Source organism: Rhineura floridana, chromosome 5 (assembly GCF_030035675.1).
Source record: "Rhineura floridana isolate rRhiFlo1 chromosome 5, rRhiFlo1.hap2, whole genome shotgun sequence".
NCBI lineage: Eukaryota > Metazoa > Chordata > Lepidosauria > Squamata > Rhineuridae > Rhineura > Rhineura floridana.
The window spans coordinates 160,239,672-160,258,101 of record NC_084484.1 but is presented as its reverse complement, the minus strand read 5'-3'; the positions used below and the strand labels follow the sequence as shown (position 1 = coordinate 160,258,101).

At 40.8% G+C, this 18,430-nt stretch overlaps 1 protein-coding gene across 2 annotated transcripts in view; it reads left to right on the top strand.

The window, feature by feature from the left end:
- The window catches only part of ATM (ATM serine/threonine kinase), a 169,026-nt gene that overhangs the window by 131,120 nt on the left and 19,476 nt on the right, over nt 1-18,430 (top strand). For both annotated transcript variants that reach the window (XM_061628652.1, XM_061628653.1), the window contains 7 exons: nt 1,229-1,387; nt 1,712-1,850; nt 10,102-10,184; nt 10,374-10,514; nt 11,077-11,193; nt 16,129-16,278; nt 18,024-18,189. In XM_061628652.1, coding sequence (XP_061484636.1) covers nt 1,229-1,387; nt 1,712-1,850; nt 10,102-10,184; nt 10,374-10,514; nt 11,077-11,193; nt 16,129-16,278; nt 18,024-18,189 — 955 coding nt within the window. The remainder of the gene's footprint in view (nt 1-1,228; nt 1,388-1,711; nt 1,851-10,101; nt 10,185-10,373; nt 10,515-11,076; nt 11,194-16,128; nt 16,279-18,023; nt 18,190-18,430) is intronic.

Here is an 18,430-nt window from a genome sequence, read left to right as displayed (position 1 = left end):
ATAAGGGAGGAGCAAAAAAAAATTTGCTGAAGTGTTTCCTGTCTTTGAGCTGTAGGGGGAGCTGCAGTACCCACTTGGAGACCTCTTGTCATCCATGAAGAAATGCCGTTTATGGTAAGAACAAATTGTTCCTTCTACATATCTCTGGGTTTTTCCAGGTATGCTGAATTGTTTTGTATGTGTGTGTGTGGGTTCGCCGTCCATATTGATCAGCATGGCTAGCACAAGTTGGCTATTAGAAGGAATTATATAAAGTTCCAAATGCTATGACCTATACAGCCTGATCCTGGTATTCAGTACTAGTCCTACTCAGAGTAGGCCCATATACATGACTAACTTAGAACCATTAATTTTAATTGTTCTACTCTGAGTAGGAATTAGTTGACTACAACTCAATGCATGTTTTATGCAGAAGTAAGCCAAACTGAGTTTACCAGAATTTATTCCCAAAGAAGTATGATAGGATTGGTTTCAGACTGTAGTCCTATGCACACTTGGGAGTAAGTCCCATTGAGCACAGTAGGGCTTATATCTGAGTAAACAAGCGTAAGATCATGCTGTGGAGCTTTTTGTAGAAGAGCATTAGTGGTAACATTGTTCATTTCCATTGTTGTGAACATTAGATTTGATTTCATGTATAACGTTTTCGAGTCTCATTTTTGTGATAAATTACTCAGTGACTGGATTTGCATGTACACTAAACCATGACTTGTGCACTTTCCCCTCCTTTTGTGCAGCTGAGACAACTTTAGTAAAGTTTAAAAGTTTCACTTTTAAAGAATCCTGGCTAGGGATCCTGCTTCAGAACAAAGTTGGGTTAGTTTAATGAGGTAGCTTCATAACCCGTGGCTTGATGTTTGCTTGTTATGAAACTTCCCCAACTTTGTTTTCAACCCAGGGATCCTCATTTAAGGTAAAGAAAAAGTTTAGTTCCAACAGTTTAGCTTAAACTCTGCTAAACTTCTCTCAATCATACAGGAGGAGAAGGAGAGCCTGAAAGCCTGATCCTTCGCTTGGGCTCATTCAAGCTCATTCGCATAGCACTCATCTGTGTTTTAGCTTTGTATATAAATTGAACCAATGTAATCTTTGAAATAAAAAGTCATAGAGAGAGAGAGAGCCAAAACATTTTGAACTTTTCTGTTGAACCTTTGATGCTTGCTTTAATATTCAGATTACAATAAGAACATTTGCTGTATAATTTTTCTTTAAATATTGTTCCTAATAGCTTATAGCTAGAATTTCTCTAGACCATCCACATCACACTTTGTTTATAATCTTGGCACTGGCAAATGCCAACAAGGACGAATTCCTGATGAAGCCAGAAGCAGCAAGAAGAAGCAGGCTAACTAAAAACACTCCAAAAGAAACTTCTCCACTTGACAGGGTACTTTAATTCAACTCTCTCTGGGGTGTTTTAGGCTGGGGGAAAATGTTTTACATTTGCATCGTCAATGTTACTGGGGACCCTGATGTCTGTAATATCAGAGTTGCAGTGAATTTGTTCACCAGCAATTTGTCCAATTTCCTAATATCTCATTTGTTTTCAAAGTTCTGACTTGCTTTAATCTGAAATGTGTGAGAAGTACAATTTGGGTTTTGTTTGTTCACCGCCCTGAGAGCTATTTCGCTAAGGGCGGTATATAAATTGAAATAATAAATAAATAAATAAATAAATAAACCAGTTCTTTTTTTTTTTTTTATCCTTTAGGATCGAATGGAGGCTGCTAGTAATATAGTTAACATTATCAAGCACAAAAAACCTGCTCTGGTGGTAAATGTTGAAGCCCTTTGTGATGCTTATATCACTTTAGCAAACATGGATGCGAGTCCTTGCAAATCACAGAAAAGTAAGGATGTGGGGAAACAGGATAATTGGGGTGGGAGCTTGAATTCAGTAGTACTCAACTTGAGTCATTAAATTTGTGAAAAGTATTATTTTTCTTCTCCTGAGTGTTTTGTGTAGAGTATAGGATACAATGGTATCGTTATCTGGTGAACTAGATAACTTCGACCTAGTCTTTGCCACAGAGCAGACTGGCAAAATTCTACTGATGTGGTGAGCAGATCTTTAGCTCCCCCCCATGAGCTAACTTTGACAGGTGGACAGAGCCACTCACTTGTCACTGATCTGATGCCATCAGGTGACAATCTGGTGATCATGACTAGTGGTGTCTCCCTGGAAGTTCTTAAGCATCAGCTTGGTCTGTACGGGAGGAGGTGGTCTGCTGGGTATGCTGATCTCAAGTTGTTTCGGGTTTTAATGTCAGCAACAAAACCTGTCATGAACATGGCATGATAGCTAATAGGCAGCCAGTGCAGATCGTTCAACATCAGTGTAATACATATAAAGCTGAGTTCCCACTAAGCACCTGTCAAAGTAGCCCACAGCAGGTGGGGGATCATGGGATCTGGCCCACTACCTCAAAGTTCAGGGTGGTGTTGGTTTTTTTCCCCAGGCATCACCATGCCACTGCTTCCTTCAAGGCAGCAGGGGCACCCCATCACTCAATTGCCACCCTCTGAATCTACCCAGTCAACCCTCCCAGAGCTGGCACAAGCCATGTAATAGGCTGCACGCCCAAAAATGTATTGTCCACATCCTCTGACATCAGTATGGTGTATTGGACACATCAGCACACACTGTATAAACAGTAGTACTCAAGCATGGAAGCAAGCAATTTTGTTCTCAAAATGCTTCACAAAATCATTGCAGTGGCCTCTGAGGGCTCCAAAACTGGTTTCACCAGAATAGATTAAAACAGTGGTTCTTAACCTGGGGGTGCAAGACACTTTTTCTCGGGGTGTGAGGCCCAACCAAAGATTTTGGAAAACTCATTTATCTTAGCTAAGTTAGGCTAACACGCACATTAAAATTAAATTAAAATATAAAATGAACAGTATTTTTTCAGGGGGTGCGAGAGCATATTTTGGAAATCCAAGGGGTTCTAGCAGTGGAAAAGGTTAAGAACCACTGGATTAAAGCAACCTTTGTACCACTTGAAAAAGCTTTGCTGGACAGCTACTTGAGGACATAATAAAGGTGGGAAAATAGGCCTGCTTTGCATGGTAGGCATGATTATGTGCTCTTACACATGTTCAGCCACCCTTACAATTAGGCTTTTGCCACTTGTGTTCCAGCTGTCTCCTAGCCTATTTCATTCCTTGCTGCTCCCCAATAAACCAGGGGGCTGCCCAAACTCTGCAGTGTCGGAGAGAGCACTCACATGCAGTTGTGTTGATGGCCCGTTGTGGCAATACTTGGCAGAATTAGGAATCCATCAGATTCCAAAAGTGTCTGGGTGTGGACCATTTTAATGGGTTCCCCACCTAACCTGTTGGAACAATACACCATATAGGTTCATTGAAACAGATTGGTAGACAACTGAAGATGTCTAATTTCTGTAATATCAGATATGTTATCAGCTGTGTCATCATAGTTTAGTGAACAACAACAACTTTATTGCAATCATAGCCATAAGCCTTTTGCAAGTACAAATACAAATACAAATACAGATAAATGTACAAAATCAAACAAACGTTAAACAAATTAAAAAGAAGAAATAAACCTATGAATCTGTTAGTCTATGAATAAAAAACTCCCTCAGTTTTTGTGCGGCTACCGCAAAATTTGCGACCGCAAGAGAAACTGATCTGGAGTAATCCGATAAAAGTATATTAACCTTATCCTCATCGGGGAAAGATACTATTGGTTCTAAAAATATTTTTTTAAATTTTTGTCTGGGTTGTTCATAAAGAGGACAATGAAGTAAATAATGATCGATCTCATCTACAGCAACACAGCCATATGAACATTGGCGTTGAGCCAGAGGAATACCTTTATACCTGCCCTCTAGAAAGGCTGAGGGCATGACTTGAAATCGAAGAGCCGTAAAAGCTCTTCTGATTTTTACTCTGTCTATAGTATCAAGGTAGTTAGACATATAGTGATTTAACTTAAAGCGTGGATACCAACGAGAAAAGGGGGCCATCATAATATAGGCTCGATCTTGGCCTGCATCATTCTCAAATATGTAATTATGGAGGGCTATTCTATTTAGTTCTAGCACTTTAGCTTGAGAAAGATCATATTTTGTGAGTAACTGTAGACATTCCGAAGCCCAACCCTCAGAGTGCATCTGTTCCGTCCAGCATTGTTTCACCAGAGCTGTGTCCTCCATTTTGAGGATTCTCAGCCAGTATCGTATAATGGCCAAGTCAATACGAGCTGCTATCGATGGTAAGCCCAGTTCAGCTCTTAAGTGTGCTGCTGGCGTGCCTGGTGGTAATCCTAATATCAGTCTCATAAATGCATTTTGGGTAGGCTCCAATTGGCAACAGGCTAAAAGGCCCCACAATTCTGAGCCGTAAAGGATCTTTGGTATTATTTTAGATTTAAGTATTTTAATCATGGGGTGTATAAGTTGACCTCCCTGTGAGTAATAGAATCTTCTGGTCAGGCCTAAGATTTGTGTCCCGGCTAATGTCGTGGCTTTAATTTGCGCAGCCCAGGAGCATCTATTGGACAGATGGATTCCTAGATATTTAAATGATGCGATCTGATCAATTGGGGTCCCATTTAATGTCCAAATGTTTTTAGCTTTGGAGAATTTGCCACAGACCATAATTTTAGATTTGGTATGATTGATCTTAAGTTTCTGGGCTCGGCAATATTCCTCAATTTACGCAGCATACGTCTGAGACTGATTTTGTTCAAGGAACATAAGGCCACGTCATCCGCGTATAAAAGAATGGGGACCTTTTTATTGCCTACTGAAGGTGGAAAGAAGGAGGGCGAAGACACAGCCTCTACTAAGTCATTTATAAAGAAGTTAAACAAAAAGGGGGCCAAAAGGCACCCCTGTTTAACTCCCCTGGATACTGAAATTTTAGTTGATAAGGCGCCAGTAGTACCTAGGCGCACTTGAATGTTATTTGATTGATATAAAGCCCTGATCAGCCAATACAATCTGCGGTCAATATTCGATTGGGCGAGCTTTTGCCAGAGAAGTCCTCTGTCCACTGTATCGAATGCCGCGGAGAAATCAACAAATGCTATATACAAAGATGGCCAAATTTTTTTCTTTGTTTTTTTTATTAAATGATGCAATATATAGGCCTGATCAATTGTATTCCTTTTTGTTCTGAAGCCTGCTTGTTCCTCATATATGATTGAGTTTGTTTGCTCCCATTCATTTAATTTATTTAAGAGTATAGATCTTCGCAGTTACGTCTAAAAGACTGATTGGGCGATAATGTGTTGGATTTGTAGGGTTCCCTTTTTAAAAAATCGGAACCACTATGCTGGTGTGCCATCCCCTTGGGATGCATCCTGTATTATTTATATTAGTAAACAGGGCCGCCAAGAGAGGGGCCCACCAGGATAAATCCTGAAGCAAGAAATCAAGAGGTAGCATATCCTCTCCAGGGGCTTTTCCGGCTTTCAGGGAATGAACTAACTGTGATGTTCCTATATTAATGTATATATGGTAAGTGTTGTTGTTTTAGAAGATACATGGTAAGTGGAGTGAATGGGCAGTAGAATGCGAGATGATTGGCTGAGTGTTTAAAATGGCTGAATGTATAAAAGGAAGAGTGAGAGTGGAATCTGGGGGGGAGAAGAGAAAGAGGTGGATGTTGATAGGTGGATGTGGTGTGAATTTGAGAGAATTGCTTGCCAGGAGAGCGTGAAGAAGGAGGGAGGTGGAGTTCGGATTAGTATTGAGTAAAACCATATGCTTATGTCCCTTAAGAAGAAATCTTGTTAATCTTGTTAGCTTTGTTATCTGTAATAAATACTTAATTTGGTTTACCAAAGGCCTGATCCTTGGCTGGGGTTTCACAGACCAGAAGGGAGGGTAAGGTAATGACCAAGGCTGAAGGGGAACTGTAACAAATGGTGGCAGCGGTGAAGAGAATAACAATACCAGTATTCAGAGTCTCTGGGAATACTAGTATTGGGACGTTACTGGTGGTTGCCTAGCAGGGGGATCTGTTGAGATCTGTGCTAGAGCGGATAGGTAAACCATAAGAGAGTGTGGTCCGGACTGGTGGAGTCCCTGGTGGTGCCTAGAGACAGGCAGTAACCACGAGCAGGTAGGAACCTGACAGGGAGAGCCAGGGAAGGACGCATCACACTAACCTCTCGATCTCATCGATGGTGATTATCGGCCATAACGGGATGTCTTCTAGCTCTTTCGATATATCCACTGGTTTAGTGGAGAAAGAGCTGCCAAAGATTAGACTGAAATGAGTTAGCCATTCCTCTTTCATTATTGGGGGCATGGCTGTATAGCTCTTTGGTTTAAACTTCCCCTGCAAGAGACTCCAAAATTCTTTCTCATGTCCCAATCGAGCAGCTTTGTCCAAAGACCTCCAGTTTTCTTGATGAAAGGCAAGTCTTTTATCTTTTAGCAGGGATTTATAAGCTTTCCTCTGTAATGTAAGTTGATGGAATATTTCAATCCGGTTGGTAGCTCTAAAAATTTTAATTTGTCTAATTAACTGTTTCTTTGACCTCCTGCATTCATCATCGAACCATGATTTAGGCTGAAATGAAGCCAATGTTATAGTTATGGCTGTAATTCTAGGGCAAAGCTCTTCAATCAATTGATCATAAGTTCTAATAGAATTCTGAGAATTTGTTATTACTAGCCGTTGTAAATAAGGAAATGGCTCTGATTGCAATATTGAATGGGCCTTAATCCCAACCTCTTGTGTCCATTTGCGTCGTTTATACCTAAGTGTAGGTTCTGTGGCAGTTGTTTTTTTAGAATTATCACTATTTTTAGAAAAGGGAATGAGAATTAGCCTTAAAGGGAGATGATCGCTTTCAGGTCTCGATAATATATTAAGCTCTTTGACTCTATTAATTATATTGTATGTACCTAAAAAATAATCAACTAAACTAGTCCCTTGGCTTGCTAAATAAGTAAATGATCCCTTAGATATATCTAAAGAGCAGCCATTTAAACAAATCAAGTCAATTTTTTGAATTAATTGCGAAAGTGCTATTCCATATCTGTTGATTACGGAATCCTTAACAGATCTATTCTGTAATGTTAAGTGCCCATATGGTTCATTAAGGGATTCGTCATTTGATGGATTATTTTTTCCCATCCTCGCATTAAAATCACCTGCCAAAAGGATCTCATATGTTGGATATCTAGATTGTAGTTCGGCTAAAAATAATTCTAAAGTCGGCCAAGGAGATTCCTGAGCCATTGAGTTAAATGGAGAAATGTAATTATTAACACAAATAAAGGTTGGAAAGCCAGGGATTTTCATTCCCAAAGCTAGAGAAGTCTCCGGGTTCTTCACTTTTAAATCTATTATTTGGGCCGAAAGATAAGTATCTACTAGTATGGCCAGCCCCCCTCTGCCACGGCCTTTCAAAGCAATTTTAGTGGCAGGTTTAGGCCATGAATTATATCCCTCAAACGTAAATGGATCCTCCGATGTAAGCCATGTTTCTTGTAAAAGAATGATATCGAATGAATGTAGAAACTGTAATAATGCGCTATCAGCTGTCTTACTCTTCCACCCTGCTATATTCCAAGAAATTATGGATAAGGAAGAGTTAGTCCCAGAGGTGTTTACTATGTTAACTCTACCTGTCATCTTAGTATCATTGATAAGACTCATTGAGTTAACTGGTGGGTTACACTGGAGTCAAGGATATGGAGTGATAATATTGATTTCTGGAGTAAGTACACTGACATTCGAAATTACTCTATATGCTTGTGTTGTCGTACAGGGATAATTTACTTCTTTCCTCCGTGAACTATTTGGGGATCCTAGTTCTTCTGGTTGCAACATGCGCATCTCAAGCCAGGAAGCTGGGGGTACTGGCTTCCCTATGCTCGATGATTCTTCTTGGTGCTTGAGGTTATATACACTCAGCTTTCTATCATGAGGAGAATCCCCGTTGTTTTTACTTATTAACGATGTAGGGGATTGATCTAGTTCTAATCTGTTCGGAGATTTAGAAAAATTAGTTAAGGAGAGTGAGGATCTTTGTGGTATATCGTTTTCACCTAACCCTGTACCATTTTGGGTCAAACAGTGAATAAGTTGGACTAGTCTATTTATAATTCCTTTTTGTTCTGAGTTAGGAAGACGGGAATAAGATTCTAATAAGAGCTGTTCTTCATGATTCAAGTCCTCTTGTTTGAGGATTTGCCGGTACGAATTAGATGATCGATCGTTTGAATTAGAAATTTTTTGAGTGATATGGCTTATTAGCGGAGTTTGAGAAAAATTCGCCTTATTATTTGATTGTATAGAATGACCGTTAAAAATTGAGATCGGGGGGGCCTTATTTGTAAAATATCGTTGAATTAAATAGCCATATAAAAACAGTTCATTTCTGATTTTATAGATCTGCTCAGTTACTTGGGGTGACTGAAAGGTAAATATAACCCGTTTTTCATAGGTATGCGAATATAAATGAGTTATATGCTTTATATATCCCTGGGACGTAATATGCGGTAGAGAAAATCTAAGACAAGAATCAAAGTGTTGTCTAATATTTAAAGTTCGTCTGTCTTGTTGCTTTGAAAGTAGTAAAATGACTGCTAATTTGTCTCTCCTTAATTGTAGCTCCCATTTCGTATCAATGGCGACATTTCCATACAAAGGACTAATATGAGTTGAGTTATAAGAGTCTTGATCTCGATCCAGACTCTCCAGGATAGTTGTAGTTATAGGTATATCCTTTCCTAAAGGCGAGCTGGATCTATTCTGATGTTGAGGACTAGGGTTTTTGTTGGGTTTCTTTATCCCATCTCTTACTGTAGATTGGAGATTATTATTAGGAGCATCCAATAACTTGAATAAGGGTTTGTAATTCAGTCTCTGTTTGTATTTAGGTCTAATGTTTTTTAAATTCTTCGATTTTTTCTCCATTTTTTTTGCTCTTCGAGTAACCCGTTTAGAAGTCATTGTACTCTTATTTGTCAAGACAGGCTTCTTAATCAAGGTGTCTTGGATGGTTATATTGTAATCCTCACTGTTATGGGTGTTTAATAATTCTGTATTTTTTTGTCCTATGGACTTGATCAAGGTGGTTAGAAGGTTATTCGTCTCAGCAATATAAGTTTTTATTGAATCCAGGTCTTCTGTAACCGCCATCCCCCATCCGAGGGATAAAAGATTTAAATCATTCTTTATCTGCAAGGGAGAGGAGTTGTTTGATGGCTGAATCTCCGACAAGGATGAGCAATCTTCCTGCATTTTAACAGTAGAGTCAACCGTGATTAGTTCTGAGGGATACTCTTCTTCCTTAGAGGAGGCTGAATAATTAAATCCTGCATCTTGGAGTTCTGTAGCTAAATTTTTAGCTTGTGCGTCCTCTTTAATTGGGCGAATTGTTAATTGCTGGTCTAAAGACCAGTCATGGTGCGCTATTATTTGTGATTTGTCCTTTAGTTCATTTAATGTTGGTAATGAAGGCTCACTACAATCTAAATTCAGAGGAGAGAATTGGGTTATCTCTGCTTGTGTTGTTCCAGGTATAATCAATCCTTCCTTGTGTGAAATTTCCAACTCTCGGCATTTTTTCCTTGTTAGCATCGTTAAAGAGATAGCCCAGTCCAAAACTAAGCTCTATAATCCAAATTTCCCGATAAAATGCCATGATATAAAGATTTGTCCATATGTTCTCTAATTAGCTGGTGCTGTAGCTAAATCCTTATGTTCATTTCAGCTTTGGCGTGTAATCCTGAAATACAAGATTCAGGATTTCTATCGCCAGTTATCTTTGCTACTGTTTGTTTTTTAATTGTTACAGCTCTAAAACCTTGTGCTTCACACAGCAATTTATCCGATAGTCCTGAGTGCCAAGTCTTTTCCTTTCATGAGAGACTTGGATGTGTTCCCAGTTCTAATCAGTTAGAGATTTGAAAGTTATAAATAATAAACATTGGAGCAGAAATAGAAAACGTCTCACCCAGACCGGAGGCGGAAGTCCGAATCATAGTTTAGTGCCCATTGTATTGCCCATCCAGAGAGATGTGTTGCTGGTCTTGAAAAGTGTGTAATGTCATGCAGCAACTTATGTTAGTACTGGCATTTAAGGTACCGGTTGTGTTGTTTATGCAGGAGGCATAAATATCCCTTCTGATCAACCTATTACTAAGCTAAAGAATCTAGAAGACGTTGTTGTACCCACCATGGAAATTAAGGTAAATAAAACTGATTTCTTTATCTCAGTAATTATCCTTATGCAGCCATATTAGTGGGCATTAATATGTCTGGAATAGAATACCAGAGAAGTTGTAAAAGGGTGCACACATTTTATTCTAGTACATATAGGTATGGTTGTCAGTATTGTAGTGAATATGATACTGCAGCATCTAAATTTATGATTTTAGGTGGATCCAAGTGGGAATTATGAAAATTTGGTTACAATAAGGTCATTCAAGCCAGAATTTCGCTTAGCAGGAGGTCTTAATCTACCAAAAATAATAGATTGTGTGGGATCAGATGGAAAAGAGAGGAGGCAACTTGTCAAGGTAAGTTCTGTATCTTGCAAGTCTTAAAGAGGTGTCCTTTCCTCATTTAAAAACTATGAGACTATTGTCAGCTGAATTTAGAATATTGAGTTTTTAACTTTTACGCCCAGTTCAGACATCACTGGCAATAGCAAGCATGATAGCCAAACAGAGCCTTAGAAGTTATTCATATATGCAGGCTTCTCACATGGCTGTACCACATTAGAATAGGCATAATGAATTGATTCTTTGAACATGCACATGCATTGTGATTGAATGCCTTCTCCCTGATGTTAAGTTTCTTCCACATTGGAAGATTTTAATGTGGGGATGCATGCAAACAAGCAGTTCTTCTTCCAGCAGTGTTCTGAGATGGTACAGTTACGGAAAGACTTTTGTATGAATGCCTACAGGTGTTAACCTCTTTGGTGAATGTTGACACTCTGTAGTACGGTTCAAGATATTGTGGAGCTATGATGTAAAATAGTGGAAAATTGGTAAGTGCCTGATGCCGGGATGGATGAAATTATAAAGTGTAAAGTATAAAGTTTCTATACCATTGCTTTTCTTGTATCTCTTAAAGGGCCGTGATGATCTGAGACAGGATGCTGTCATGCAACAGGTTTTCCAGATGTGCAATACTCTGCTCCAGCAAAATACTGAAACCAGAAAGAGAAAATTGACTATCCGCAGATACAAGGCAAGCTTTGCTCTTTTATCAAAATAGCCTGATACAGCCGTAATGTGGGGTCCTTGAACATATAATGAATCTGCCTTTTGTATAGACTCAGATTATTCACGTTAGCTCACCTGCTGCTAGAGATCTTTTAAACTGGAGATGGCAGAAATTGACCCCAATGCTTTCTACATACAACACATGTGCTCTGCTGCTGAGCTGCCATCCTTCCTCTCTAACATATGAATCTAAGAACATAAGAAGAGCCTGCTGGATCAGGCCAGTGGCCCATCTAGTCCAGCATCCTGTTCTCACAGTGGCCAACCAGGTGCCTGGGGGAAGCCCGCAAGCAGGACCCGAGTGCAAGAACACTCTCCCCTCCTGAGGCTTCCGGCAACTGGTTTTCGAAGCATGCTGCCTCTGACTAGGGTGGCAGAGCACAGCCATCATGGCTAGTAGCCATTGATAGCCCTGTCCTCCATGAATTTGTCTAATTTTCTTTTAAAGCCATCCAAGCTGGTGGCCATTACTGCATCTTGTGGGAGCAAATTCCATAGTTTAACTATGCGCTGAGTAAAGAAGTACTTCCTTTTGTCTGTCCTGAATCTTTCAACATTCAGTTTCTTTGAATGTCCACAAGTTCTAGTATTATGAGAGAGAGAGAAGAACTTTTCTCTATCCACTTTCTCAATGCCATGCATAATTTTATACACTTCTATCATGTCTCCTCTGACCCGCCTTTTCTCTAAACTAAAAAGGCCCAAATGCTGCAATCTTTCCTCGTAAGGGAGTTGCTCCATCCCCTTGGTTGCCCTCTTCTGAACCTTTTCCAACTCTATAATATCCTTTTTGAGATGAGGCGACCAGAACTGTACACAGTATTCCAAATGCGGCCGCACCATAGATTTATACAACGGCATTATGATATCGGCTGTTTTATTTTCAATACCTTTCCTAATTATCGCTAGCATGGAATTTGCCTTTTTCACAGCTGCCGCACACTGGGTCGACATTTTCATCGTGCTGTCCACTACAACCTCGAGGTCTCTCTCCTGGTCGGTCACCGCCAGTTCAGACCCCATGAGCGTATATGTGAAATTAAGATTTTTTGCTCCAATATGCATAATTTTACACTTGTTTATATTGAATTGCATTTGCCATTTTTCTGCCCATTCACTCAGTTTGGAGAGGTCTTTTTGGAGCTCTTCGCAATCCCTTTTTGTTTTAACAACCCTGAACAATTTAGTGTCATCAGCAAACTTGGCCACTTCACTGCTCACTCCTAATTCTAGGTCATTAATGAACAAGTTGAAAAGTACAGGTCCCAATACCGATCCTTGAGGGACTCCACTTTCTACAGCCCTCCATTGGGAGAACTGTCCGTTTATTCCTACTCTCTGCTTTCTGCTTCTTAACCAATTTCTTATCCACAAGAGGACCTCTCCTCTTATTCCATGACTGCTAAGCTTCCTCAGAAGCCTTTGGTGAGGTACCTTGTCAAACGCTTTTTGAAAGTCTAAGTACACTATGTCCACTGGATCACCGCTATCTATATGCTTGTTGACACTCTCAAAGAATTCCAATAGGTTACTGAGACAGGACTTTCCCTTGCAGAAGCCATGCTGGCTCTGCTTCAGCAAGGCTTGTTCTTCTATGTGCTTAGTTAATCTAGCTTTAATAATACTTTTTACCAGTTTTCCAGGGACAGAAGTTAAGCTAACTGGCCTGTAATTTCTGGGATCCCCTCTGGATCCCTTTTTGAATATTGGCGTTACATTTGCCACTTTCCAGTCCTCAAGCACGGAGGAGGACCTGAGGGACAAGTTACATATTTTAGTTAGCAGATCAGCAATTTCACATTTGAGTTCTTTGAGAACTCTCGGGTGGATGCCATCCGGGCCCGGTGATTTGTCAGTTTTTATATTGTCCATTAAGCCTAGAACTTCCTCTCTCGTTACCGCTATTTGTCTCAGTTCCTCAGAATCCCTTCCTGCAAATGTTAGTTCAGGTTCAGGGATCTGCCCTATATCTTCCACTGTGAAGACAGATGCAAAGAATTTATTTAGCTTCTCTGCAATCTCCTTATCGTTCTTTAGTACACCTTTGACTCCCTTATCATCCAAGGGTCCAATCACCTCCCTAGGTGGTCTCCTGCTTTGAATGTATTTATAGAATTTTTTGTTGTTGGTTTTTATGTTCTTAGCAATGTGCTCCTCAAAATCATTTTTAGTATCCCTTATTGTTTTCTTGCATTTCTTTTGCCAGAGTTTGTATTCTTTTTTATTTTCTTCATTCGGACAAGACTTCCATTTTCTGAAGGAAGACTTTTTGCCTCTAAGAGCTTCCTTGACTTTGCTCGTTAACCATGCTGGCATCTTCTTGGCCCTGGCGGTACCTTTTCTGATCTGCGGTATGCACTCCAGTTGAGCTTCTAATATAGCGTTTTTAAACAACTTCCAAGCATTTTCGAGTGATGTGACCCTCTGGACTTTGTTTTTCAGCTTTCTTTTTACCAATCCCCTCATTTTTGTGAAGTTTCCTCTTTTGAAGTCAAATGTGACCGTGTTGGATTTTCTTGGCAATTGGCCGTTTACATGTATGTTTAATTTAATAGCACTATGGTCACTGCTCCCAATCGGTTCAACAACACATCTTGCACCAGGTCCTGGTCCCCACTGAGGATTAAGTCCAGGGTTGCCGTCCCTCTGGTCGGTTCCATGACCAACTGGTCTAGGGAATAGTTATTTAGAATATCTAGAAATTTTGCTTCTTTGTCATGACTGGAACACATATGCTGCCAGTCTATGTCTGGGTAGTTGAAGTCACCCATTACTACCACATTTCCTAGTTTGGATGCTTCCTCAATTTCATATCTCATCTCAAGGTCTCCCTGAGCATTTTGATCAGGGGGACGATAGATCGTTCCCAGTATTAAATCCCTCCTGGGGAATGGTATCACCACCCACAACGATTCTGTGGAAGAGTCCGCCTTTTTTGGGGTTTCGAGCTTGCTGGATTCAATGCCTTCTTTCACGTATAGAGCGACTCCGCCACCAATACGTCCTTCCGATATAGTTTATATCCAGGGATAACTGTATCTCACTGGTTTTCTCCATTCCACCAGATCTCCATTATGCTCACTGTATCAATGCTCTTCTCTAAGACCAAGCACTCCAGTTCTCCCATCTTGGTTCGGAGGCTCCTAGCATTAGCATACAGGCACTTGTAAGCAGTGTCTCTCTTCAAGTGTCTTTGGCACTTGTGGTTTGGCCTGTGGTAATTTTGCCCTTCTGAATTTATATCCTGTGCCCCTGCTCTCACATTGCCTACTTCTAGGCCTACCCCTTTTAAAATTTCATTCTTTCTTTGGTCTTTATCCCGGGGGCAGATTTATTCTGAACCGGACTTTCCTCAGCTCCTATCGGGTTTCCCCCCTCAGTCAGTTTAAAAGCTGCTCTGCCACCTTTTTAATTTTAAGTGCCAGCAGTCTGGTTCCATTCTGGTTCAAGTGGAGCCTGTCCCTTTTGTACAGGCCCGGCTTGTCCCAAAATGTTCCCCAGTACCTAACAAATCCAAACCCTTCCACCCGACACCATCGTCTCATCCACGCATTGAGACTGATAAGCTGTGCCTGTCTGGCTGGTCCTGCGTGTGGAACCGGTAGCATTTCAGAGAAAGCCACCCTGGAGGTCCTGGCTTTCAGCATCCTACCTAGCAACCTAAATTTTGCTTCCAGGACCTCACGGCTGCATTTCCCCATGTCGTTGGTGCCAACGTGCACCACAACCACTGACTCCTCCCCAGCACTGTCTACCAAACTATCTAAACGACGGGCGATATCTGCAACCTTCGCACCAGGCAGGCGAAACACCTTGCGGTCTGCACGCCCATCACACACCCCACTGTCTGTGTTCCTAATGATCGAATCACCCACTACAAGGATTCCTCCACCCCCTTGAGATATATCCTCAGCACGAGAGGATAGCTGCTCATCCCTCAAGGAATGGGTCCCTTCTAAGGGATCGTTTCCCTCTTCCTCAGCTGGATGCTCTCCTTCCCTGAGACCATCGTTCTCCATGATAGCAGAAGAGCTATCATCGTTGGAGTGGGACACAGCTATAATGTCCCTGAAGGCCTCCTCCACACACCTCTCTGCCTCTCTCAGCTTTTCCAGGTCAGCCACCTTGGCCTCAAGGAAATGAAGTCGTTCCCGGAGAGCCAGGAGCTCATTGCACCGAGAGCACACCCACGACTTCTGTCCAACAGGCAGATAGTCGTACATGCTGCAGGCGGTGCAAAACACTGGAAAGCCCCCACACCCCTGCTGGCTTCTTACTGCATGGTTTTGTTTAAGGTTTATTACGTCAATGGGTTGGAAACTGCGGTTTAGTTGAGGTCAGGGAACAGACGGGCAGAGTGGGGGGGCCCTGGCCTCCTCGCTCTGTTGCCGAACTCGCCTTGATGCTTTGTCGGCTGGGGCCTTGACGCTTCGTCAGCTGGGGCTCCCTCTAGCTCGTGCCGTCTATCAAGGCAGGACATTGGTTCATCTAGCTCAATATGGTATACTCTGACTGGCAGTGGTTCTCTAGAGTCTTAAGACAAAGGTTTTTCTCAGAAGCTTCTTCCTGAGATCCTGCTGAATGTGGGACCTTCTGCACACAAAACCTATGCCCTTGCACTGCTCTTATAATCTCTCCCCTCATTGGAAACTTGCTTGAAAACTTGGAGCTAGGGTTGTAAGCACACACTCTCTCTTCTCTCCCCTCTAGAGGACCTTTCCTTCCTGTTCCACTAGTAACCATGGTTCTATGTTAACATGTGCCCTAGAGAAAAGCAGTTTCCTCTTAAACTAGAGATTGTAACGACACAAATGGGTATCTTGCCTGTGGTAATGAAAGAACTTGGTTTGAATTAACCATGATTAATTATGCCGATTAACCTAAGTCTGGTCATTTTTAGGTGGTTCCCCTCTCACAGAGAAGCGGTGTCCTAGAGTGGTGTACAGGAACGATTCCTCTGGGTGATTTCCTCATAAATACTGACAATAGTGCTCATAAACGATACAGGCCAATGGACTATAGTAACTCAGACTGCCAAAGGAAAATGATGGTGAGTCAGAACCAAATTAATCACTTATTATTCATTTAGTGATGTTTTATGTGTAGAAGTTGAATATGTTTAACCTGACTAGATAATGCAATCTTACAGATTTATTAGAAATGGATTAGAGTCTGAAATGGATAAAGAAACCCGGGTAGGATATCTATTTTTAAGTTGCTGTCTGACCCAGCCAGGTGAGATGTGTGCTCTTCCAGCAACTTAGATCCCTTTTGACCTCTGCAATTTCCTGAAGTAAAGATCTCTTGGCTTATATTGTTTTTATAATAGAAGCTGCCTTTATACAGTGGCTTCTCATGACTGCTTTTAGAGTATCCCATCAGGTTCATGGCAGGGGACTCATTTTCTGAGGAAAAAATGGTTAATTTTACCGGGCCAAGTTCAAGGTTCTAGTTTTGGTGTACAAAGCACTATACAGCTTGGGACCAGGATACCTGAAAGACTGTATTATCCCTTATATACCCAGTCAATCACTGTTAGGGCCTCCTGCAGATACCATGTTATCAGGAAGTCTGTTCTGCACAACATAGGAAACAGACTTTTAGTGTGGCGGCACCTACCCTGTGGAATTACCTCCCCTTAAATATTAGACAGGTGCCGTCTGTGTTATCTTTTCGGCACCTATTGAAGATGTTCCTCTTTCAACAAGACTTTTAAGTTGAGACCTATCCCAGTCTGCATCTGTGTTGGAATTGCTTGTTAATATGTTCTTAAACCTTCTTTTTTAAAATGTTTTTAATCTTAGACAATGTTTTGGAAGCTTTTTTTAAGAAATTTTTTAAAGATATTTTGTTTTAATGTGTTTTAAAGTTTGTTTTTATGCTGTTTTAAAGAGTTTTTGTTTGCCGCCCTGGGCTCCTGCGGGGAGGAAGGGTGAGATAAAAATCAAATAAATAAATAAATAAATTTCTTGCAATAATCTATATTGTCCTGTGATGTTATAATGGACTCAGGTGAGTTCGGCTGTCCTGATTGCTTGAAGGCAGGAATGCAGTTACCTCACAGGAAAACTTTTAGCCCTTGTTCCCTTGAAGCAACCCGTTACATTCCTGACAATATAGATCTATATTTTATACCTTGTTTCAGCAGCAAGCCAGGAGAAAGATGCTTCAAGTACAACCTCAGGCAATCCACTTCCACGCTTAATTCTGCCTTAACTGGAGCATGATCCAATGCAGAGATCTCACCTGTTTGCATATCTAGAACTTTATCCCAAACATCCTGCGACATCAACAACTGATTGATTCTTGAGTGTGATTTGTGCCTAGATGAAAAATTGTTGTAATCTCTGGTGAGCAGATGTCTGCGACGTCAGGGATCAACCAACTCAAAATCTTGTAATATATGCAATTGAGGAGAAGCTCTTCCCACCCCTTCTGAGAAGCAGCCAGGCTGCTTTGGTCTCAGCTGCTATCCATAACCTCATCGAAGTCCTCACCCAGAATGACCATGCTTTGCCTGAATCTGTTCAGCACACATGGTGTTTCCTGTGGGACTCTATGTGGCTCGTATTTGGGCTGTAGAGCAACCCCAAAGCAACATGCTCCCCTTCCAGAACTCTCCTTGCAAAGACAAATCTTTGTTTGAAATGACTTTGATGCACATCTGTTGGTATTTTGAGGGGGAAATGTTTCAGAAATGTTCTACTTTGTGTTCTCATGACAAGTGCAGTTAAACATGTGAAAAATACTTTGTTTTGCATAACAACTCTAAATTATTAATGGTTTACTTCAAAGGATGCACAAAAGAAAAATTTTGAAGAGAAATATGACATCTTCATGGATGTATGCCAGAATTTTCAGCCAGTATTTCGCTATTTCTGCATGGAAAATTTTTTTGATCCAGCAGTGTGGTTTGAGAAGCGGTTGGCATATACTCGCAGTGTTGCCACTTCATCAATAGGTACCGTAAAATATGTCTGGTTTTTGCCAAGCCTTTATCACCTTTCAATTTTGCAGACCTAATGCTGTTTGTATGACCTAAACACACCTTAAAACAATTATTTAAAAACTATGAAGACAAATGGAAAAAATAGTTATTTTTATTTGACTAATTTCAACAAGGATGAGTTTTAATCTATTTAATTAAACTGTAATTACATTTTATCCTGCCCTTCTTCCAAGGCCCTCAATGAGCTTTAGTT